The 19,498-nt window shown below is 42.0% G+C and overlaps 1 protein-coding gene across 1 annotated transcript; it reads right to left on the bottom strand.

Moving 5' to 3' along the window:
- Positions 1-2,223: 2,223 nt before the first annotated feature.
- On the bottom strand, positions 2,224-15,156 carry si:ch211-183d21.3 (serine/threonine-protein kinase SBK1). Its single transcript, XM_034214762.1, has 4 exons — positions 14,597-15,156; positions 6,874-7,115; positions 4,710-4,912; positions 2,224-4,218 (listed from the first exon to the last, which is right to left on the bottom strand). The coding sequence occupies exons 1-4, from the start codon at positions 14,632-14,634 to the stop codon at positions 3,394-3,396; spliced, it is 1,308 nt and encodes a 435-aa protein (XP_034070653.1). The 5' UTR covers positions 14,635-15,156; the 3' UTR covers positions 2,224-3,393.
- Positions 15,157-19,498: the final 4,342 nt, after the last annotated feature.

The raw sequence follows: 19,498 nt of genomic DNA, 5'->3' as shown, positions 1-19,498 counted from the left end.
AACATGTGATTTAAGCTGACCTTCATCATCGTACAGTCTGGGGACCGTGCAAAGCAGAGCTGAATTAGCCTTGCATACACAGGCAGAAATAAATACCACCACAGTAGTTATAAACACACAGAGAAATATCCCGGAGCCATGAGATGTGGTGCATCAATTTATTTATTTAACATATATGAACATTGTGTTTATTTAATTTTTTTGTTAAAGACACAGTACATTTAGTATTTACATGAGATTCTACAACAACACTTGCTGGCAGAAAACAGCTTGATCATAGGATCAGGATAAACCGGGCAAAGGGAGGCTACTCTCTAAAGCTTCAGTATAATAATGAAATAATTTGACACCCCATTATTAAACTTGACAATCCTGTCATAACAGTCCATGAGAAACAGTCTTGCACATTGCAACAACTGATAGTAGTCTAATAATCCTAATAGTATGATGTTTAACAAAGCCACAGCTGCTCACATCAAATCACTGTGACACGGGCTAAATGTAATGATAAGTCATGTAATGTGACATGTTATGAAGCGTTGTATTATAAGTCATGTTATGTTGAGTCATATAATGTTTTGTCCTGTCATGATGCTTTGTGATATGATTCCTTATGGTCGAATATGCCTTAAGATGAGTCATGCTATAATACTTAATGTTACAATACGTCATGTTATGATGCGTCAAGTCATGATGTGTCATGTTAGGAAGCTTCATGTTATGATACGTCATGTTAGGATTTGTCATGTTATGATGCAACATGTTATATTACGTCAAGTCGTGATGCATCAAGTCATGGTGCATCACGTTATAATGCTTCATGTTATCACTCATGTTATGGTATGCAATGTTGCACTCAGTATTGTTAAGTTGCATTATGTTGAATTGCATTACTTTTATATTATCTTTTTATCGTCCATCAAGTCTCTGTCTTTTTCTACTATGTAGATTCTACATCACACTGACAGAATGGCGAGATGTAAGGCAGGGCTAATTCACATTTCTCCACAATGGACTGATGGATTACCTTTTGACAGATCCCATGGGGCCTCTCTGCACACAATACATCCCTTTGACTAGTCTTCAGCCTCAATCAGGTCTCCTTTGCAGCATCAAGAGTAAGTATGGAAAGAGACAAGGGACTGATGGGGACTATCAAAAGCTTTGATTTAGCCTGATGAGGCTGGATAAAGACTGTGATGATAAAACGCAGGATAATGTAGTCTGGAGAAATGTGTCATCCAGTATAATAAGCTAAGCAGCTGTCATGAGGAGCGGTGGGTGACTTGGAGGCAGGTCGGCGACCAGTTGTTTCATTTGGGCTAAGTTAGACTCGGTTTTCAAGAAGAGGAGAGAAGGGGAACCAGAGGAGAACCAGCACTGTCCCTATAGCGACAGAGCTGATCATGGAAGGAGTGTAAAATGAAGACCAGCACACACAAATATGAACACACACACACACACACACACACACACACACACACACACACACACACACACACACACACACACACACACACACACACACACACACACACACACACACACACACACACACACACACACACACACACACACACACACACACACACACACACACTAAACTATAACTCATTCCAAGCCAAACAGATAATGGTACGCGTTGAAGCATTCACATTAATCTTACGCTTCTTTTTTAAAGCTTTTATCTTTATCAGGATCTTCTCTTTGGAAGCTGAAGCTGGTCAGGCTTAATCATCAGCTCCCAGAAATTCATACGTGACACAGAGGTCATCCATCCAGACAATAAACACCTGGGCTCTGCTGTTCGAGTGATACTTTTGGATGAATTCCCAGAGAGAGGCAGGAGAATAAGAAATAATGCCAACATAACAGGTGCAACAACATATTCTGCGCGGTTAGGATTGTGTGATAATGTCGCATCTTGATAATCAAATATTGGAACACCTTTTGTAGTGTTGGGAAATTAATTTGCCACTTCTCAAAGCAGCCTTTCTGTATCTTTAACCGATTGAATGAAGAAGAACAAGCTATTCATTGACAAGCGTGGAGCATGATGATTTGACACAGGAAATGAATGTTGCTCATGATGATAGGAACATTAGTGGTGTCTATTCACCAATTTGTGTGGCAGATCTCTAAAAGAAAACATGATAAAACAAACACAAAAACAATAAAAGAGCAGCTGCTGCTACCATATTCAACATTGTGATAGGCTCTTGATCATATTTCTATATATTTAATTTGTTGTCATATACTGTACATTCTGTCTTATTTTGTTGCTACATACAGTGCATTGCCCCAACATTAAAAGTTAAACCCTAAAACATCTTAATCGGTCATAGAAAATTAGTAGTGCTACATAGTTGAACTACCTGATAACACGGTGTACTCCTAGAAATATCAAAAATATTTACAATACATAGTGGTAGTTTTCACTAAGAGTTCTCCCTCTTTACAAAATTCTTGTGCTTGAGCATTTGAAACACACACACATACACACCCAAATAAACACAGCAGGTAAAAAAGAAATCATAAAAAACACATTTCTTCTCCCCGTCTTTGTTCACCTCCTTTTCACTCAGAAAATGCTCGGTCCCTGTAGCCTATTTTTTTTACATTGAATTGAATCTCACTGGGAGCAGTGCAGAAGTGGCAAAGATGTGTTTTTCAGCCAGTCAATCTATTTCCATTAATAATAAAACAGAAAGTGACCCACTGAGGTGTCCTGAGGTGATGCCTATCTCTAGTCTAGACACGGACATAAAAAAAACATCTCATACAAACTGCTACATATAGGTTTTTTTCTATTTTTAACACTTTTACCTTGAAAAAAGACACATTTTATGCATTGGGAATTGGAAGAAAATCTGAGAAATGGCAGTCGAATGAAGTTGCGTAGATTCCCCTCAGATCACCGGCCTCTAACATAACGTCATCAACAGATCATTTTGGCCTCCCTGGAGCTTGTACTTCGGGATAAATAAAGACCAGTAAAGAGACATGGAGGGATGAGTGAGAAAGAAAGTCTAATCATAGAATCATTAGCACCACCACAGTGTATGGACAGAAAACACAAAAGTCTGGATGGCAGATTGAGCTGCTGAGAGGAGCAACATCGGCGGACTCTTAAACCGCTTCTCAGCTCGGGAAGAAGAGTCTTTGGTCACAAATCAAACCTAAACGGCATGTGCCAGGGATAAGCTGTCCAAGTGTGTACCGCTGATTGATGATGTCCATTTCCGCAGGTGGGGATGTGATCCTGAGCTTCTCTTTCATGGTTAAAGTACCTCTCCTTTTTCACTGAAGTCTCAGTGGCTGTCATTAACACCTCTTCACAGCTTGTTATTACTGTGAGGAGCCAGCGAGTGTCCACTGCTAACATTTGTGTGGTCACACACAGATTTCGATGGCAGTTGCCATCACCATCTGGCTTTTGTTCTTGTCTCGGCCTGGCGACTGGTGTCCAGACTCCTCTCTGGGAGACAGCGGATCAGACAGGACGCTGCGTTTGAGCGGCGCCGGGCGGAGGCAGGTTGTTCCAGGGGGGGTGGAGGGCTCAGGGTGTCTGTGGGAGGACCGTGATGAGGTGTTGGACGAGGAGGGGGTGCAACTGCCAGTGCAAACTCCTGAGCTTGACCTCTCGCCTCTCTTGGCTCGGCAGGATGTTCTTCTCCTGAGCTCGCTCACCAGCTCGTACTTGACAAAGCAGAAGACGTCCTTGACTCCACAGCGTTTTTCTGGCTCAGCAGCGAGCAGGCGCTGAAACATGCGCAAGGCATCATCCGTGAAGCGGCGCCACTGAGACGGGTACGTCCCCACAGGACACCCTGCTTTCTGCCAGCGCCGGAACTCCTCATAGAAAGCATCAGCCGGCAGCGCGGCCTCCCAGGGGAAGTTGCCTGTCAACATACAGAAGACGAGCACACCGAACGCCCACACATCCAGACTGGTGGTGACAAGGAAACCCTCAACACGGCTAGCGCGGCACACCTCTGGCGCCGTGTAGGGGATGGTGCCACTCACTCTTTTCACACGGCTCCCCACTCGCCGGGTCATGCCGAAGTCAGCCAGCTTGATGCGACGGCACTCACGGTCAAATAGGAGCACATTCTCAGGTTTCACATCTCTATGCACCAGGTTTTTACTGTGCATAAAGTCCAGGGCCAAACCCAGCTGTTGCATGCAGCGCTTGACCATCTCTTCCGGCAGACCAGCCTGAGAGAAGAAGAGAGTGGAGGGAAGGAGAAAGTGTTGGAGAAAGGAAGGCAGAAAAACATAGATTTAGATTGATGCAGTCCAATAGATAATATATACAGCTGTGTAGGAGGTAAGATACCGGAGGCAATATCTGTCAAAAGTTTCATGGTGAGTAGGTTAGAGTTCAAAAGAGTAGGTGATGGTTATGTTGAGTTGAAGAATAAAAGATCATGGTAAAAAGTAAAAAGCTCAAAAAAGGGAAACTCAAACACAAGTTTTGAACCATTTTTAATGAGTCGTAATAAGAACCTTGAAGTCCTTCAAGCGCATGAACTGAAATAGCACTAAAGCAAAGAGAGACCCCTGTGCAGTGAGGAAACCGGGACAAAGACAAGGCTCCAATCCCAGGAGAGCTTGTTAAAACTGCTGTGTGTGAACAAGGCGGGTGATTGGAGCAGCTCTGGCTGAGTGAGGATGGTGATTGGTGGAAGAAAGGATGATAGCTTTACCTGTGGGGGGATGATGTCGAAAAGGTCCCCAGCGGGCGCATATTCTTGTCCAAACACATAGCTGTCCTCCGTCTCGAAGAGCACGTCCAGGATTTTGATAATGAAAGGGCTGCAGCTTAGAGAGCCCGTTAGACTGTACTCCCGCAGGAAACTCTTGAGCTTCGTCTTGTTCTTGGTAACAAACTTCAGCGCTATCTTGGTCCCTATAAAAAAAATCATAGAAATACATATAGATGGTCACATTTAAGCTCTGGTGTACTAAAGCCCAATGTAAATGCTAGCAGAGTGCTATTAAATTATGCATATTAACCAGTGAAAACTGTTAGACATGGAGGGCATGACGCAGATATTTAATGGCGTAAAGAGTAGCCAATAGCGCTACATGTCCATTACAATCCCTCCCAGCAAGTTTCAGATGTAATAGAGTGGGGCACACATCAAGTCATAAAACTCGTAAATAACTTAACATTTCATTACTTCCGGTTCCCTTGTGTCAAAGTCAGTGTTTTTTTGAACATGTGGTTAGAAGCCTGAAATAAGGTCTGTGGTTAAACCAGCCTAAGGGATTTTAACGTTTTGTTTTATATATCAGTAAATACCCCACTCGTGCATGTCTGAAGCTTCTATGTGTCATAAAAATGGCGGTTGCTAACAAGTGACTAGAAGACACTACACAACGTCATCTTGCCGATACGAGACCGCCTTTAGCTTAGTGGTGGTGATGCCATGTGACCATAAAGTAGTTTGTTTATGGACTAGCGATTTTCACTTTTAACATTTACGCTTCAAAAATCACAAAGTAGTGTTATGACATGGAGATTATCTTGCTGAACTAAACATGTTAAGTATCATGAATGTGTGTGTGACCCCTTTGCAATGCTAACTTCTGGGTCGGCCTACAAATGTCATCACTGCATCACTCTATTCATCTACTACTCAAAAAGGAAGACAGCCTCTGTCTCTCTCTACCTACGCCAATGGATTTAACTGACTAATCAGACAGGGATGAAATAAAGAAAGGCGACAACCATGAATAAGTCGATTTTGAACTAGGCCATACATGTGCTGCTGGTAGAAGTGAGACACAGCCTCATCACCAACAATTTTCTATCGTTTTTCACCAAATCACAAACTAAAATACAATCAAGAACTCCTTCTAAATGGGCCTGGTGGTATAGGCAGGGCATGTCCCTGTCCAAAGCATCGTAAGGGAATTTGGAAGTGTTACCTGACACTGTCAGGGAGTGGAGAGATTTCCAATCACCCAACCCTGTCTTTGCAGCAGCTGCTATAGCACATTCATTCATATAAACAAGTACAGTAAATGAATCTTATTCCCATTACACAACCAGCTGTTCCTAATCACAGCTGCAGAAAAACAGAAGCTTTTGAGAGTGCTCAAAATATCTACTGCCCCCTCAGCCCCTCTTCACTACTTTAAAGTGCTGAGCCTCACCGCTTTCAGGCTGCGCCAGCTCTCTAACCCTGATTTTCTTACAACCAAGGATTAAACATTAGACCTAAAAGAAAATCCTTTACAAAACCTTTTTACTGCCGCGACTTGATTTGCCTTAGCCAGTTATCTTCATACAGGCACAATGTGGAGATCTTAACACTGCTTTCCAAAATGACATTTTGTTTTTGTATATTAAGAACAGTGGTGTAAAGTAACAAAGTACTGTACTTAATTCAAGTGTTGAGACACTTGTACTTACATTTTTCGCTACTTTGTACTTCTAACCCACTATTCAGAGGCAAAACGTGTACTTTTACTCCACTACATTTATTTAATACCTTTAGTTACTTTTGATGATTTAAATTATATTTTATATTTTAGTTGGAGTAAACTCACAAGCTACCCTGCAGTATACAAAGTAAATAAACATGCTCAACCTTTACCAGCTTTGATAAACACATTAATGCATAGATAATTATAAATACATATTATTCTGAAATGGGCCAATTTGCATAATGAGTACTTTTGGCACTTAACGTATATTTTGTTTCCTGTCTGACTTGAGTAACATTTTGAATGCAGGACTTTTACCTGTAACAAAGTATTCCTACACTCTGGTACTTCTACTTTTACTCAAGTACAAGATCTGAGTCCCGTTTCCACCACTGATTAAGACCCTCTAATAAAGCAGGGAAACAGATAACTCACCCTGTGTCCGGTGTGCCACCAGGTCCACCTTTCCGTACGTCCCCTTCCCCAGTTCGCGGATGTGCTCATACTGTTTGGCTACATCTGCTGCCGACAGAGAGGTGATGGCCAGGGCCTGCATGTCCTCCACTGGAACCCCCCCGCAGTAGCCCATCTTGGAGGTAGGTGAGCCCCCACCGCTGCCCACCCGTCCCGGCCCAGATGGAGAAAGAGACAGGCACGCCTTGACGCTGTGGGGCAGACTAAATGAAGAGGAAAAAACATGGATCAGAGTCAGATTCTCTTCTGCTTTGATGATGGCAGGCGATGTAAATGTTATGCAGGATTGTGTTTATTACAAATCACTATTTTCAATTTTTGTCGGCATCTCCATGTGTCTGCACGTTGTATCCCAAAGGGTGGTTAAATCAGGGAGGCTTTAACAGAGCTTAATTTCCATACAATCAATTCAAAGATGGCATCAACAGGGGAACTGCTTTCAGTAAATGCATTGGACTCTCTGCTGTGCCTCCAGATTACTCTGGCCAGCTTTCAGATATAGCCGGTCTCAGACAGCACTTACTGGCAGACAGCTATGGGAAAATCAATATGGCCAGGTAGAGGGACTAACAAATGGAAAAATCTGGAAAGAGCTGACAGTTTCAAGGTAAACATGCACTGGTAAGGCGAGCCCCAGATCATCATATTCATACGTTTACAAGCAGAAACAATCACTGGTGGTTTCAGAAAATAGGTTGTTTAGCCTAGAAAACACATTTGGTTTGCACAGGAGGTGTTCGGGTGGAAATGCTGAAGAGGGAAAAAAAAGAAAAAACACTGCAAAAGAAAAGTTATCGCTGATTTTTCAAAAGTGCCAAGTTTCAAATAGGTCAAACTGATCCTAGGAGGGGGGGAATACAGCTGCATTAATTGCAAGCTCAGATGGAGTCAGACTGGCACCAAATGAACCAACTGACAACAAATTAAAAATCAGAGATCAGTGACTGTGCAGGTAAGCTTAATTTGCGGTGACAAAAATATTAAACAAACAAAATGGACCCTTTGGAGGAAATGAAGTGCATCACACTAATGATCTTACCCATTGTCTCTCGTCAATCCCCATACACACACAATCAAATGCAATCATGCAAAGCACGCACACCCATACGACGCACACTAATAGGCATCAAATCAGCACAAACAATTTCACTGATGGCCTTTTTCATCCATCATTCAAAGGAAAATGCTTTGTTCTTGTCTCCCTGCAGCCCGTTTCTCAGCATCACTGCTTCAGACAAGAGCAACCCAAACATGTCGACTGGCAGGAGCGTTTTTGGTAGAAAAAGGCTGAATTAATGTACGGTAACTAATGTGTAGATGATAAAAACATGGTTATTTTCTGAACTTGTCGAGTTTCCTCAGCTATACTGTTGGACGAGGGTGATGCAGCTATTAGACGGAGAAAACGAAAATAGGATGCAACCATTTTTAGCCCTCTGTTCTTGGCTCATCATATACTTTGTCCACTGGAAATAGAAAGTGCCTTGTGTGTTTCTCTGTAGATAACTTGATGTTATCACGGCCAGGGAGATGCTTATGTAAAGGACTATGAATATTGTAGCCTACTCAATCTCAGCGTGCCCACTGTGTAGCCTCCAGCGAGTCAACACACAATTTGATCATTATCAGGATGAGTTTGTGGTCAATGTTTGGAGATTAAACATTTAAACAGGACAGAGGGGCGGACTGGAAGCACATTTCCTGGAAGCACGTTTTCTATGCCTATAACACGTTGACTTTAAATAAATGTTTTATGTCAACAGATTTCACATAACTGTATTAGGTTATTTAAAAAGCAATAATATTAAGTTTAAATACAAAACAATTAGGTTCAACTTAATATTATTGCTTTCAACTAACCCAATACAGTTATGTGAAATGTGTTGCCAAAATACATTTAATTAAAATCAAAGTTTCAGTTTGAAACTTCAAGAGTGAATGGAGTGCTGGATCTTAATCACATTACTCAGCTCCCACAAAGACAAAAGCAACCCCCCCCCTACACACACACTCTCTCTCTCACACACACACACACACACACACACACACACACACACACACACACACACACACACACACACACACACACACACACACACACACACACACACACACACACACACACACACACACACACACACACCATGTATACATCACTTCAGGGGACATTACATTGACTTACATGCATTTCCTGGAGACTTATCCTAACCTTAACCATAACCAACACATGCCTAACCCTAACCCTTACCCTTAACCTTACCCTTACCCTAACCCTAATCCTAAACCTAACCAAGTCTTCACCCTAAAATTAATGATTCCCCTCATGGGGACCTCCAATTTGTCCCCATAAGGGAAGCCAGTCCCCACACGTGACTATGTAAACAGATTAGGTCCCCACAAGTATAGTAATGCTAGACCACACACACACACACACACACACACACACACACACACACACACACACACACACACACACACACACACACACACACACACACACACCACACACACACACACACACACACACACACACACACACACACACACACACACACACACACACACACACACACACACACACACACACACACACACACACACACACACACACACACACAGCGCAGGATGCCTTGCACTCACTTCCTCTGCAGAACTGGATTAAGAGTCTTGAAATGTGATGAGTGGTCAGGTTGTGATGATGACGCTGTGAATGGGAACCAGAAACTGCAGCGTAGTGCCCCTGAGGTGCGGGGATGAAGTTATGTGGTCTCTTTAAGTGTTTGTGAGGGGGGGGGACTGGTGTATCTGTCGCACAGTGACACTCTATCAAAGGCCCTTTGTGTTCCCACCTCTGAGAGGGAGCAGCTGTGAGCCTCAGCACGACTCAGCATTCGTGCTCGACCACACATGCCCCACTGATCTCCCACGCTGCCCTCTGCTCCTCCACTGTCCTCTGAGGCAACCAAAGACAAGGTAATAGCAACACGCTTCAAATGCAGATAAAGACTTGGCTTAAAAGAAAGAAACTGCTTTGGTTTTGAGCCAGTCCCACTCATTGTAGAAGATCTGTGAACATTTTCCTAACAGATCCCTGGACTTCTCACTTATTCCTCTATAACTGTTTTTGGGCAGACCTTGTAACTTCAATATTTGGGTGTTTTAATTGTGATCAAAAAAGCTCTGATATTTTAGTGTCAGAAAACCAAATTCAATAAACAGACCTTGACAAATAAATTAGTCCACCTTTTTAGTCCAGAGACTGAAATAACTCAACAACTCTAAGATGGGAACTTTTGTGACGAGATAATTTCAGTTTATAGACTTACTTTGGTGATCCCAGACTTTTCTTCGAGCACAAAAGGTAACAAAAAAATTGGTTTTGAACTACTGGGTGGATTGGCATAACATATGGTGCACACATCCATGTTTTCAGTATAAAGTGAGACTTTCAATTTGTCCAATATTTAGGTTTCTGACTTAAAATAGTGTAATTCCCATCAGCTTCAGTTGATTTGTGCTAACATGCCAAACTAAGATGGGAGTCTTGGAAAAGTGACAACTGCTAAACATCAGCGTGTTAGCTTTGTCACTACAGTATGTGCATGTAAACGTACTAGCATTTAGCATGAATCACAGCTTTGTCTAAGTGCAGCCTCACAAAGCTGTAGCATACTATAGAGCAGATGGTTGCATATTTAATGCATTCAATGTTGTCTTCAATGACAGGGATATTTGTTCTCCAGAGAATAACTGTCTCTACATTAAAAATGCATTAACATTGGAAGCTGAGATTGCAAATGGACAAATATCTGAAGTATTGTCATGTGACTCTTGACAATAAGTGTGTATTCAGGCAGTTTTCCCAGGGTGAACCTTCAGTTATACAGCTGCAATGAACTGTGACATGCTGATTAACCCATTAAGACTTCACAGAGCTCTAACATGTATACAGATTAATATATAGGAAATTAGCTAAATTATGTTGAGGAAAAATAATAACATCAATAGAGTGGATGTTCCACCTTCAACACATATTTTACAATTTCTACACAAAGCATATCAGCCGCTTTGGCCTTTTTAGTCCAGCCTTTCCTCCCTTTCTCTTGTCTGTTCCAGAAAAAGCAAATGAGGGACTAATGAAAGAAAGAAATAGATTGCAGAGCTCGCCTCATGTTGCTACTATGCTAATGGACTAGTTGCTTTGCTCTCGGCAGAAGAGTCATTATGTGTGAAGACTGATCTCCTGTGTCCAATTTACTGTAAGAATGCCCAGCGTGCCATGCCAAGGGGTCAACGTGAAAAAAGTGAATGAAATAGGATGTGACTGATGTGTTTTCTCTCACTGAAAAAAACAACACATGGATGTATTTGAGTTCTGTCTGTCCCCTTTCAATGTGGATGGGATACAGAATTGAAACAAATGACTTATATCAAACAATTTTTTTAACAGGATGAGTGAGGGTAGAATTACATTACATTCAAGATTTCATGACACCAAGAAATTAATTGACAACAACATTTGCCTTAAATGAGATAGTACCAATTAATACTTCATCCCTGCTCATTTTTTCAAGACAAACAAACACTGACCAAACCATATCAAACCATTTCTCATCTGATCAAAGACAAAAAAAGCGCTACCTTGTGAAAGCCAGTTGCAGTCGGGACACTCAGGTGAAACAAACTGGATGACCCTCCTCACACAGAACATCAGTTGGTCAGTTAGTAGGGTTAGCACACGGCTGAAGGAACACCCCCTGCTGTGCTGTGATAGATGAACCAGGGGCCCGGGCCACAGTCACTCACTTTAACAAATCACATGCTCTCAGCTTTGCCCGGCTGCCCATATGGAGGACCCCTGCTGTGTAACCCCTTCTCTGCTCTTCGCTGCTTTTCCCATCATGCCTCACTCTCTCTGGCTACTGTATGTCACACATCCAATGGATCTGCAGCCCGCTGGCAGGAGCACTGGCTGCTACCCGCCTCCTGCTAGGATGACCTCCACTTCGGGAAGGGATATCCCAAGGTTAAAGGGATCCAAACAATGACTGAGAGTGGAAATGTGCGACAGGAAGTGAAGGACACTCAGTTATAGTACAGTGCAGTGTCCACAAAAGCCTCACAAAGAAGAAAATGGGCACACTGATAAAAAAGAGACATCTCACCACAGAATAATAATTGCACTATATACTGCACCTCATTAAAGGCTACATTTATTTAAGTATAGTGTTAATACTGCTGCTACTTATCTACCTGAATGTGTCTTTATGATAATAGTGCATGCCTTTTTTATAATAGTGTTTTCGTCTCTGTCTATACTCTATCTTTAAATGTCCTTTTTGTGGGATGAATAAATAAATCTGATTCTCAATAAATCTAAATGTAATATGGGATTAAGGCTTCAGGATTACAAACTAGAGCATTAGATTTCAAATTTCATCATAAACATAGTCAACATTGCCATCACTGTGATCATGTCCTGTATAGGAATCATTCCACAGTGAAGCATCACTGCAATAAAGACTAAGGGAACATGTACTGTAACCCCCTCTCTTACAATCCAGTAGCCTCAAGTTTAAAAGGGAGGCTTCGTGTGACAAGAAAGTGAGAGAAAAAGGGAGAGTGAAAGAGCAGGATTGGGGAAATCCAGTGAGACTAAATTGGAGCATCCCTCCCTTTGTAGCACATGCTGAAGACCATGTCCCTTTGATGTCAAATACATGGGGAAATGTGACTCTGAGCTCCGGAAGAAAAAAATGGGGTATAAAAGGGGGCGTGGCAAAATGATGTAAGAGCCTCGCTAAGGAGGACACTGCTCCCGTTTTGTTTTTTTCAGACTATTTCGCCCTCCACTTCAAGGCACACTTTATGGTGATTTGCATCCGGCTCATATACCATAGCCTCTAACCACAATCAATGCACTAATGGTGATTGCTGAGGCTGCAATTAACCTCTCTGTCTCTCCCTCTTTCAAATCCAGCTATGCTTTGTTTGCAAATTGCTGCAAAATATGGACTACCCAAACAATCAAACAGTGGTAAATAACCATCTTAGGGAAGATATAAAATGTAAAATATATACCAGCATGGCTGCAAATTATGCATAACACACATTAATGCTCACACACACCCACTCACAAATGCATGTGCACATTATGTACATTGTGACTGGCAGGGGTGTCATTACGCAGCTGCTTTCTCACTAACATAATGGCAGGTTAGGAAGCAGATATTATGTGGTTCTTTATTTCCACCCAGCAGGGCGCATACTTTTATGGATGAGAATTAAAAACAAGTCCTCTACATGTGTTTGCCTCCTTTCTGTTCTCTGAGCAGCCATGCTTTCCTACAGTATAGCAGCTCAGCTATTGCCAGACTGTGATTTAGTCTGATTTCCTTTTATCAGACTGATTGTGTTTGGACCCCATTTCCCCATCATTTTTGTGAAACCGTGCATTATTTAGAGGTTAGAGTCTATGTGAGATGCACCAATGGGTTAATCGGTGTGTGTGTGTGCGTGTGTGTGTGTGTGTGTGTGTGTGTGTGTGTGTGTGTGTGTGTGTGTGTGTGTGTGTGTGTGTGTGTGTGTGTGTGTGTCAGCTGTTGGATTGGAACATTGTCTGGGATCTCCTGTTTCCATATAAATCCATAAAATCGTAGTCCTTTCATGTGTTAGCTGTGGTGGCAGATGCCCTCCTATTTCTGCAGACCATGTTTGATGGAGGATTTCGCAAGGAAGATTTGGTGAAGATGAAGTTGAAGTCAGATCCTGAGGCATATTTGTTTTCAGATTACTGCTGCTGTGTTATCAGTGCAGCAGCATTTTCTACAATTTTCATGTCCATTCAGGAGGAATTGAATGCTTCGTCTGATTGCTGATGTTCGAACAGTAGTTCAAAAATTAAACATTCCGTATGTTTACAGTTTGTACATTGTTTGGAGTCATTATAAGCTACACATACCTTTCATAAAAAAAAGCAACTTTGACTCTGAAATGGATGTGATTTTGGGATAAACTCCTTCTTTAAAGCTCTCAGCCATCACTGCTGCCTCTCTCCATCAAAACAATGTTTCTGAAAAAGCCCTGTGTATTAGGCTACCTCCCTTTCATTTAGAGTCCATTACCATCCTCCAGACTTTGCTTTTACGAGGTCTGCTCTATCAAGTCATCTGCTCATTTAAATGCATTAGACAGCATTAACGATGAGAGATATCACCTGTCTGCCCCGGGCAAATTATAAAGGGCCATTAAGTGGATTCCCACTGATGTCCTCACATCCATCTAGCACATGACCGTATCAGAAAAGCATGGGGAACGCAAAAAGGTGCTTGTTTTACGAGTACATGCACATTAAATCGCTTAATAAGCTCAACCATTAAAAGAGTTAATGATAGTTGTAAATAAAGCTGCTGGCATTGATGCTTTATGAGCTACACTGTATAAAGGTGAATGTATAAATATTGTCCATGAGTGGGTTCAGAACACAATAGTCAGAATGATGTGTTAAATTGAAGCTATTTAAATAAAAAACTACACAAAATGCAAAAAATGTGTGCATTAAAGATGGAAAAAAACACAGATTTTCACCCCTGTTTTGACTCAGGTTTTTTTTTTTTTTAAACATATATCAGTTTCTTTCAGACTTGCAGACACCTCAGGGTGCATCTAGGTGTTACACACTCACCTGCTGGCGACCTGTCTCTCTCCTCCATGGTCCTGCATCACAGCTGCTCTGCTCCACCGGGCTCTGCAGGAAGCTGACGGACGAAGCTCCTCTTTTATGGATCAGGTAGACTAAAGGTGCTTAAAAACACGCAGGTCCATTGAAAAAAACAGCTTGACTCAGATTTCTTCAGTGCCTTCTGCTGCCCGCCCAAGAAGAAGAAAGAAGATGCCCGTCCTGCTTCTGGAGATGCTCTTTTTTTTACTTTTTCTATCGGAGGCGGATTAACTCATCTGACGCTGGAGGCAGAGATGAGGAGACAGGCTGGGATCCCTCCTCTGAGCGCCCACCATCTCAACCTGCCAAGCAGCGGGAGGAGGAGGAGTGTTTATCTCTTGCTCCTCCAGTGGTCCGCATGACCCAGTTCAGCACCACACACGCGGAGGCAAACCCATTCACGCACATCCACGCATGCAACACCTCTGCGCCCTGCAGCATCAGCATGCATGGACCAATGTTCCCACTCTCTCCAAAAACGGTGTCTCTCACTGTCTGCGGGTCAGCCTGCTGTGTCTGTCAGTCCAGCGGGACTCTGAGGTTGAGTATGGGGAGGGTGGGGCGGGGTGGTGTTGGGGGGGGGGGGGGGGGGGGGGGTCTCGGATCCTCTGCTGGTCCTACCAGTCAGCTCCCTCATTGTTCACCGTCTCCACCCTCTGGCTAACTAATACGCGCACGTGTCCTGGGTCCTAGCGCCTGCCCAATTGGTGTAAAGTTATTAATTTACTCAAGTAGGCTACTTGTAAATAGGATTTTGAGTGTCTTTTAATTTACTGGAGTTTTTCAATTTGTTGCTACTTTGTACTTGGGTTAAGGTCAGATCTTATACTGAGGTGAAAGTAGAAATACCAGAGTGTAGGAATACTCTGTTACAAATAAAAGTACAAAACTATTGGGTTCAAAATAGACTTAAAGGGGACCTCATGCACTTTGTGATGTCTTTTATAAATAAATATGTGTCCCCGGTGTGTCGGGGAACTCACGCAGCGTCAGAAAATAAAACCCTCTCTCTTTTCCTCCGTACCTAAATCTTTTAAAACGGGTGTACAGCGAGCGGATACATATTTCCATCAGATTTCCATCCGCTTTGACGTCGGCGGACCCACAGAAAGTTGCTATCAGAAACAATGCCTGAGGTGTTTTGGACGTAATCTCGTCTTTGTTTACATTAGCAAGCCTCTCTAACACTCAGAGCTAACCTGTACTCAAGAGCACATGTGTTTAAAAAGCAGGAAATAAAAAAAGGAACTCACCTTGTGATAAACCTGCAAGAGAATAAGCATTTGAGCTCCATACTGTGTCAGAAATAATCCTTGACGTGGTTTGAACAGGATGGCGTTTTATCACAACCGAATTTAACTTTATCTCTGGTAGAATTCTGATCAGGCATGAGCTCCGCCTCCTCTTCTATTCTTTTTTCAAGCTAAGGACCCAAGATCCGCGTTTCTCTAACAGGGCTTCAAACGAGGGGTTTGAGCAGTATGAGGGATGGCTACGCTGGTCTGTTTGGTATTTTGAAAAAAAAAACTTCACAGACATGTTTTATAGGTATGGTGGCCCTACAATATATTTTTCAAATATAGCATGGGTCCACTTTAAAGTAGGCTATATGTAAAAGTACTCCTTATGCAGATTGGCCCATTACAGAATAATATTATATGTTTTGATTATAATTATTGATGCATTAAAGTGTTATCAAAGCTGGCGAAAATACAGCTAATTTAAATAACTTTGTATACACACGGTATCTTGTGAATTTACTCCAGGTGTAACTAAAGACTTATTTATGTGTTGATAGTATTTCACATCATTAATCCAAATCTGCAAAGTATGAGTAAAAGTACACGATTTACCTTTTAATTGTAGTCGGGTAAAAGCAGAAATTGAAATTCTCAAGTAAAGTATAAGTACCTTAAAATTGTACTTTGCGACTTTTCACAACTGCTTCCACCCCACTACAAATTAGAGGTAAATTGTATACTTTTACTCCACTTCATTTATCAAACACCTATACGTATATTTTGATTCTATAGAGTATTCCGACACTGTGGTATTTCTACTTTTCCTTCAGTACAAGATCTGAGCACTTTTCCCACCTCTGCCTTCACACAACCACCCAGCCTCAATGCCTCCATGAGGTTTTTTTCTTTACTTTTGATTCATGATTTGAAGGAACAAGCTGCTCCACTCTTGCATAATTCAACAGCTTATGGGCTAGGCTTATGGGCTAGGCTACTTCGCACTGTGACTTTGCCAACTGTCCTTATTAGGTAAGAGCCAGGCAAGACTTTCAATTAATTCAGCGCCCTGGCAGCCACCCGTATACTGTACATGTTTAACAACAGGCCTCATGCCAGACAAAGTTTGCCAAGCAGAACAGATTGGACTGAGAAAACAGCATCGACATAACAGGGCAAGGCAAGGCAAGGCAAGGCAAGGCAAGGCAAGGCAAGGCAAGGCAAGGCAGGCAAGGCAAGGCAAGGCAAGGCAAGGCAAGGCAAGGCAAGGCAAGGCAAGGCAAGGCAAGGCAAGGCAAGGCAAGGCAAGGCAAGGCAAGGCAAGGCAAGGCAAGGCAAGGCAAGGCAAGGCAAGGCAAGGCAAGGCAAGGCAAGGCAAGGCAAGGCAAGGGCAAGGCAAGGCAAGGCAAGGCAAGGCAAGCAAGGCAGTTTATTTATATAGCACTTTTCAACACAAGGCAATTCAGGGATAACCTTAATGCTCCATCATTAAACACCACTGATCAGAAGGGTTTATGGGTAATGCTCATTTAGATCCTCTGAAGAGATAAGTTTCTTCATCTTATTTTGGCCTCAGGCTATCAAATGTCAGTCACATAATACATACAGAGGAGCAGCTTTTTATTCCCTATATTAATGGATATACTTGTTCTGTTTTTCTCTTTTCTTCCAACCCAGATTTACTTTAAAGAGATGCAGGTCAGGCTCATGAGATCATGTCTGGATTACTGAACAGGTCTGACGGGCACAGGTCCAGGGAACCATATTGTCCCCCAGGGCCCCCCTTGGCCTTCACCCACAAAATGTCACTCAAAGAAACACATACCGGCCGGGATGAGACTCAAAATGGCCCGAAAGTAATCACATCATTACCACTAAGAGAAATAACTGGATCACAAATTAGCCTCTGTGGCTAAATCTGGCACATGTACATGATGGACTCAAGTGCTCATGTTAATTAATGTACATTGTCTCTTCTTAAATAAATACATTCAAATACAAAATGACCCAAAAAAAGACGTGAACAATTATTTAAAAATTACCAAAAATGTGTCACAAGGGACACAACTTTACTGTAAAGTGATCACAACGTGACCACACATAGTAAAAAAGAGACAACAAACATTCACTAAATGACCAAAAAGAGACACAAAGTAAATTAACACAAAATGACCTAAAATATATACAAAGTGACTACTGCTTCTATGTGGGCATTCAACATGCCCGGGGGCCTATTGTCTCACACTTTGCCCCTGGCTGAGGCTGTAAAAAAGATTGAACTGTTTCCAGAATAAGTCTAGTATCAGGAAGATAGGGAGAATGAAGCCTATGAAAAAAAAGAGAATTAAATGGAAATGGGTGGATATTGAATAGCTTAGTTGTCAGCACCTCTTTGAAACATTCAGGTGTCTCACACACTGCAGAACGGACTAACAGGCTGAGAGTTTCCTCGGGGTCCTCTCATAAATCACAGAGAAGGTCGAGCCCCGTGGGCTGACAGCAGAGAGCATCGGGGGTCAAACACACTTGGGGGACACACACCTCTGAGCTGGGAACAAATAGAGCAGAGCTGCTCCTCCTCTCTGCACTTCAGACACCACGCTCATGTCCTAGTTTTTACTTTTTTTGTGTCACCTCAAGTTTCTTGTTGTAAAGGGGTGGCCTTGTTATTTCACTGCTCTCAAATTCATCTTCATACGGAGGAAACTTTGTGTTCTAGCTGCCCTATAAACAGAGGGGTTGGGGACAGTGCTCTGTTTTTTGGGTTAGGGCTATCTATAACAAAAGTAAAGAATATATCTTGTTAAAAAAAAATTCAAGGTTCTTCACTTGACGAGAAAATCCAATGAACATCATTTTACTGCAAATAATGTATGGCCAAAACTGCCAGTACAGGCCACAACCCCAAAGTAAAGTGTCTGAAAGTATTCAAGTCTTATTTGTCTTATTTAAGCATAAGGAAAAGTGTGAAGGGAGTTGTCTAAAAGTTAACAAGCAGTATTTACTTAAAACACTTTCCCCTATCTTATTTGTGAAATGTTCCAAAAACAACACTGTGCAAAGAAAAACTGAATTCAACTAAATCTCTGGAGAATTTAGCAACATTTGCTCCCAACAGCAGGTACCTAAACTTTGAACAAAAGAGAGATTTATTTCACTTTAGCGAACATATGGCGTACCAGGAAAATAAAAAAATGGTAAATATTATTGCTGCTGGCGTACAGAGCACTAAAGCACCTGCTCCAACACCTCACACATTGGTGTTTGACGCTCCTCAGCTGCCCCTCTCCGTCTACTTTAGCTCGAGATTTAGCTTTTTCACTCTTTCAGTCTCCCTCGTTTCCTCAAAGGCAGAAATAACTTTCTGACTGTAGTCACAACATAATACATTTGACATTCGTCTTTAATATTCAAAAACAGGAGAAACAGTTATTTAGAGTCACACCACTCACTGAGTCATATGGTCCCCCTCTTATCTGTCTACATCCTTCAATAACCCTCCATTTAATTTTGAATTTCATAATCCCAATTGCGACAGACACAGTGAATTTCTCATAGAGCCAAATGTAACACATATAAATGCAATTGAGTGATACAAATGTACGTTTTTAATGATAAAAAAATAATA

The sequence above is a fragment of the Gymnodraco acuticeps genome, unplaced genomic scaffold (assembly GCF_902827175.1).
Source record: "Gymnodraco acuticeps unplaced genomic scaffold, fGymAcu1.1, whole genome shotgun sequence".
NCBI classification, from domain to species: domain Eukaryota; kingdom Metazoa; phylum Chordata; class Actinopteri; order Perciformes; family Bathydraconidae; genus Gymnodraco; species Gymnodraco acuticeps.
Note: the sequence above shows the minus strand (reverse complement) of the source record. Positions and strands in the feature narration are given on the sequence as shown.

What these genes read in the sequence shown, in the direction of transcription:
- si:ch211-183d21.3 (XM_034214762.1), bottom strand. Translation starts at nt 14,634, where the DNA reads ATGCAGGACCATGGAGGAGAGAGACAGGTCGCCAGCAG. An exon ending in GAGAGACAGGTCGCCAGCAG is followed by an intron (nt 7,116 to 14,596) that starts GTGAGTGTGTAA and finishes CTCTTCATTTAG; the next exon opens with TCTGCCCCACAGCGTCAAGG. An exon ending in TCGACATCATCCCCCCACAG is followed by an intron (nt 4,219 to 4,709) that starts GTAAAGCTATCA and finishes TTCTTCTCTCAG; the next exon opens with GCTGGTCTGCCGGAAGAGAT.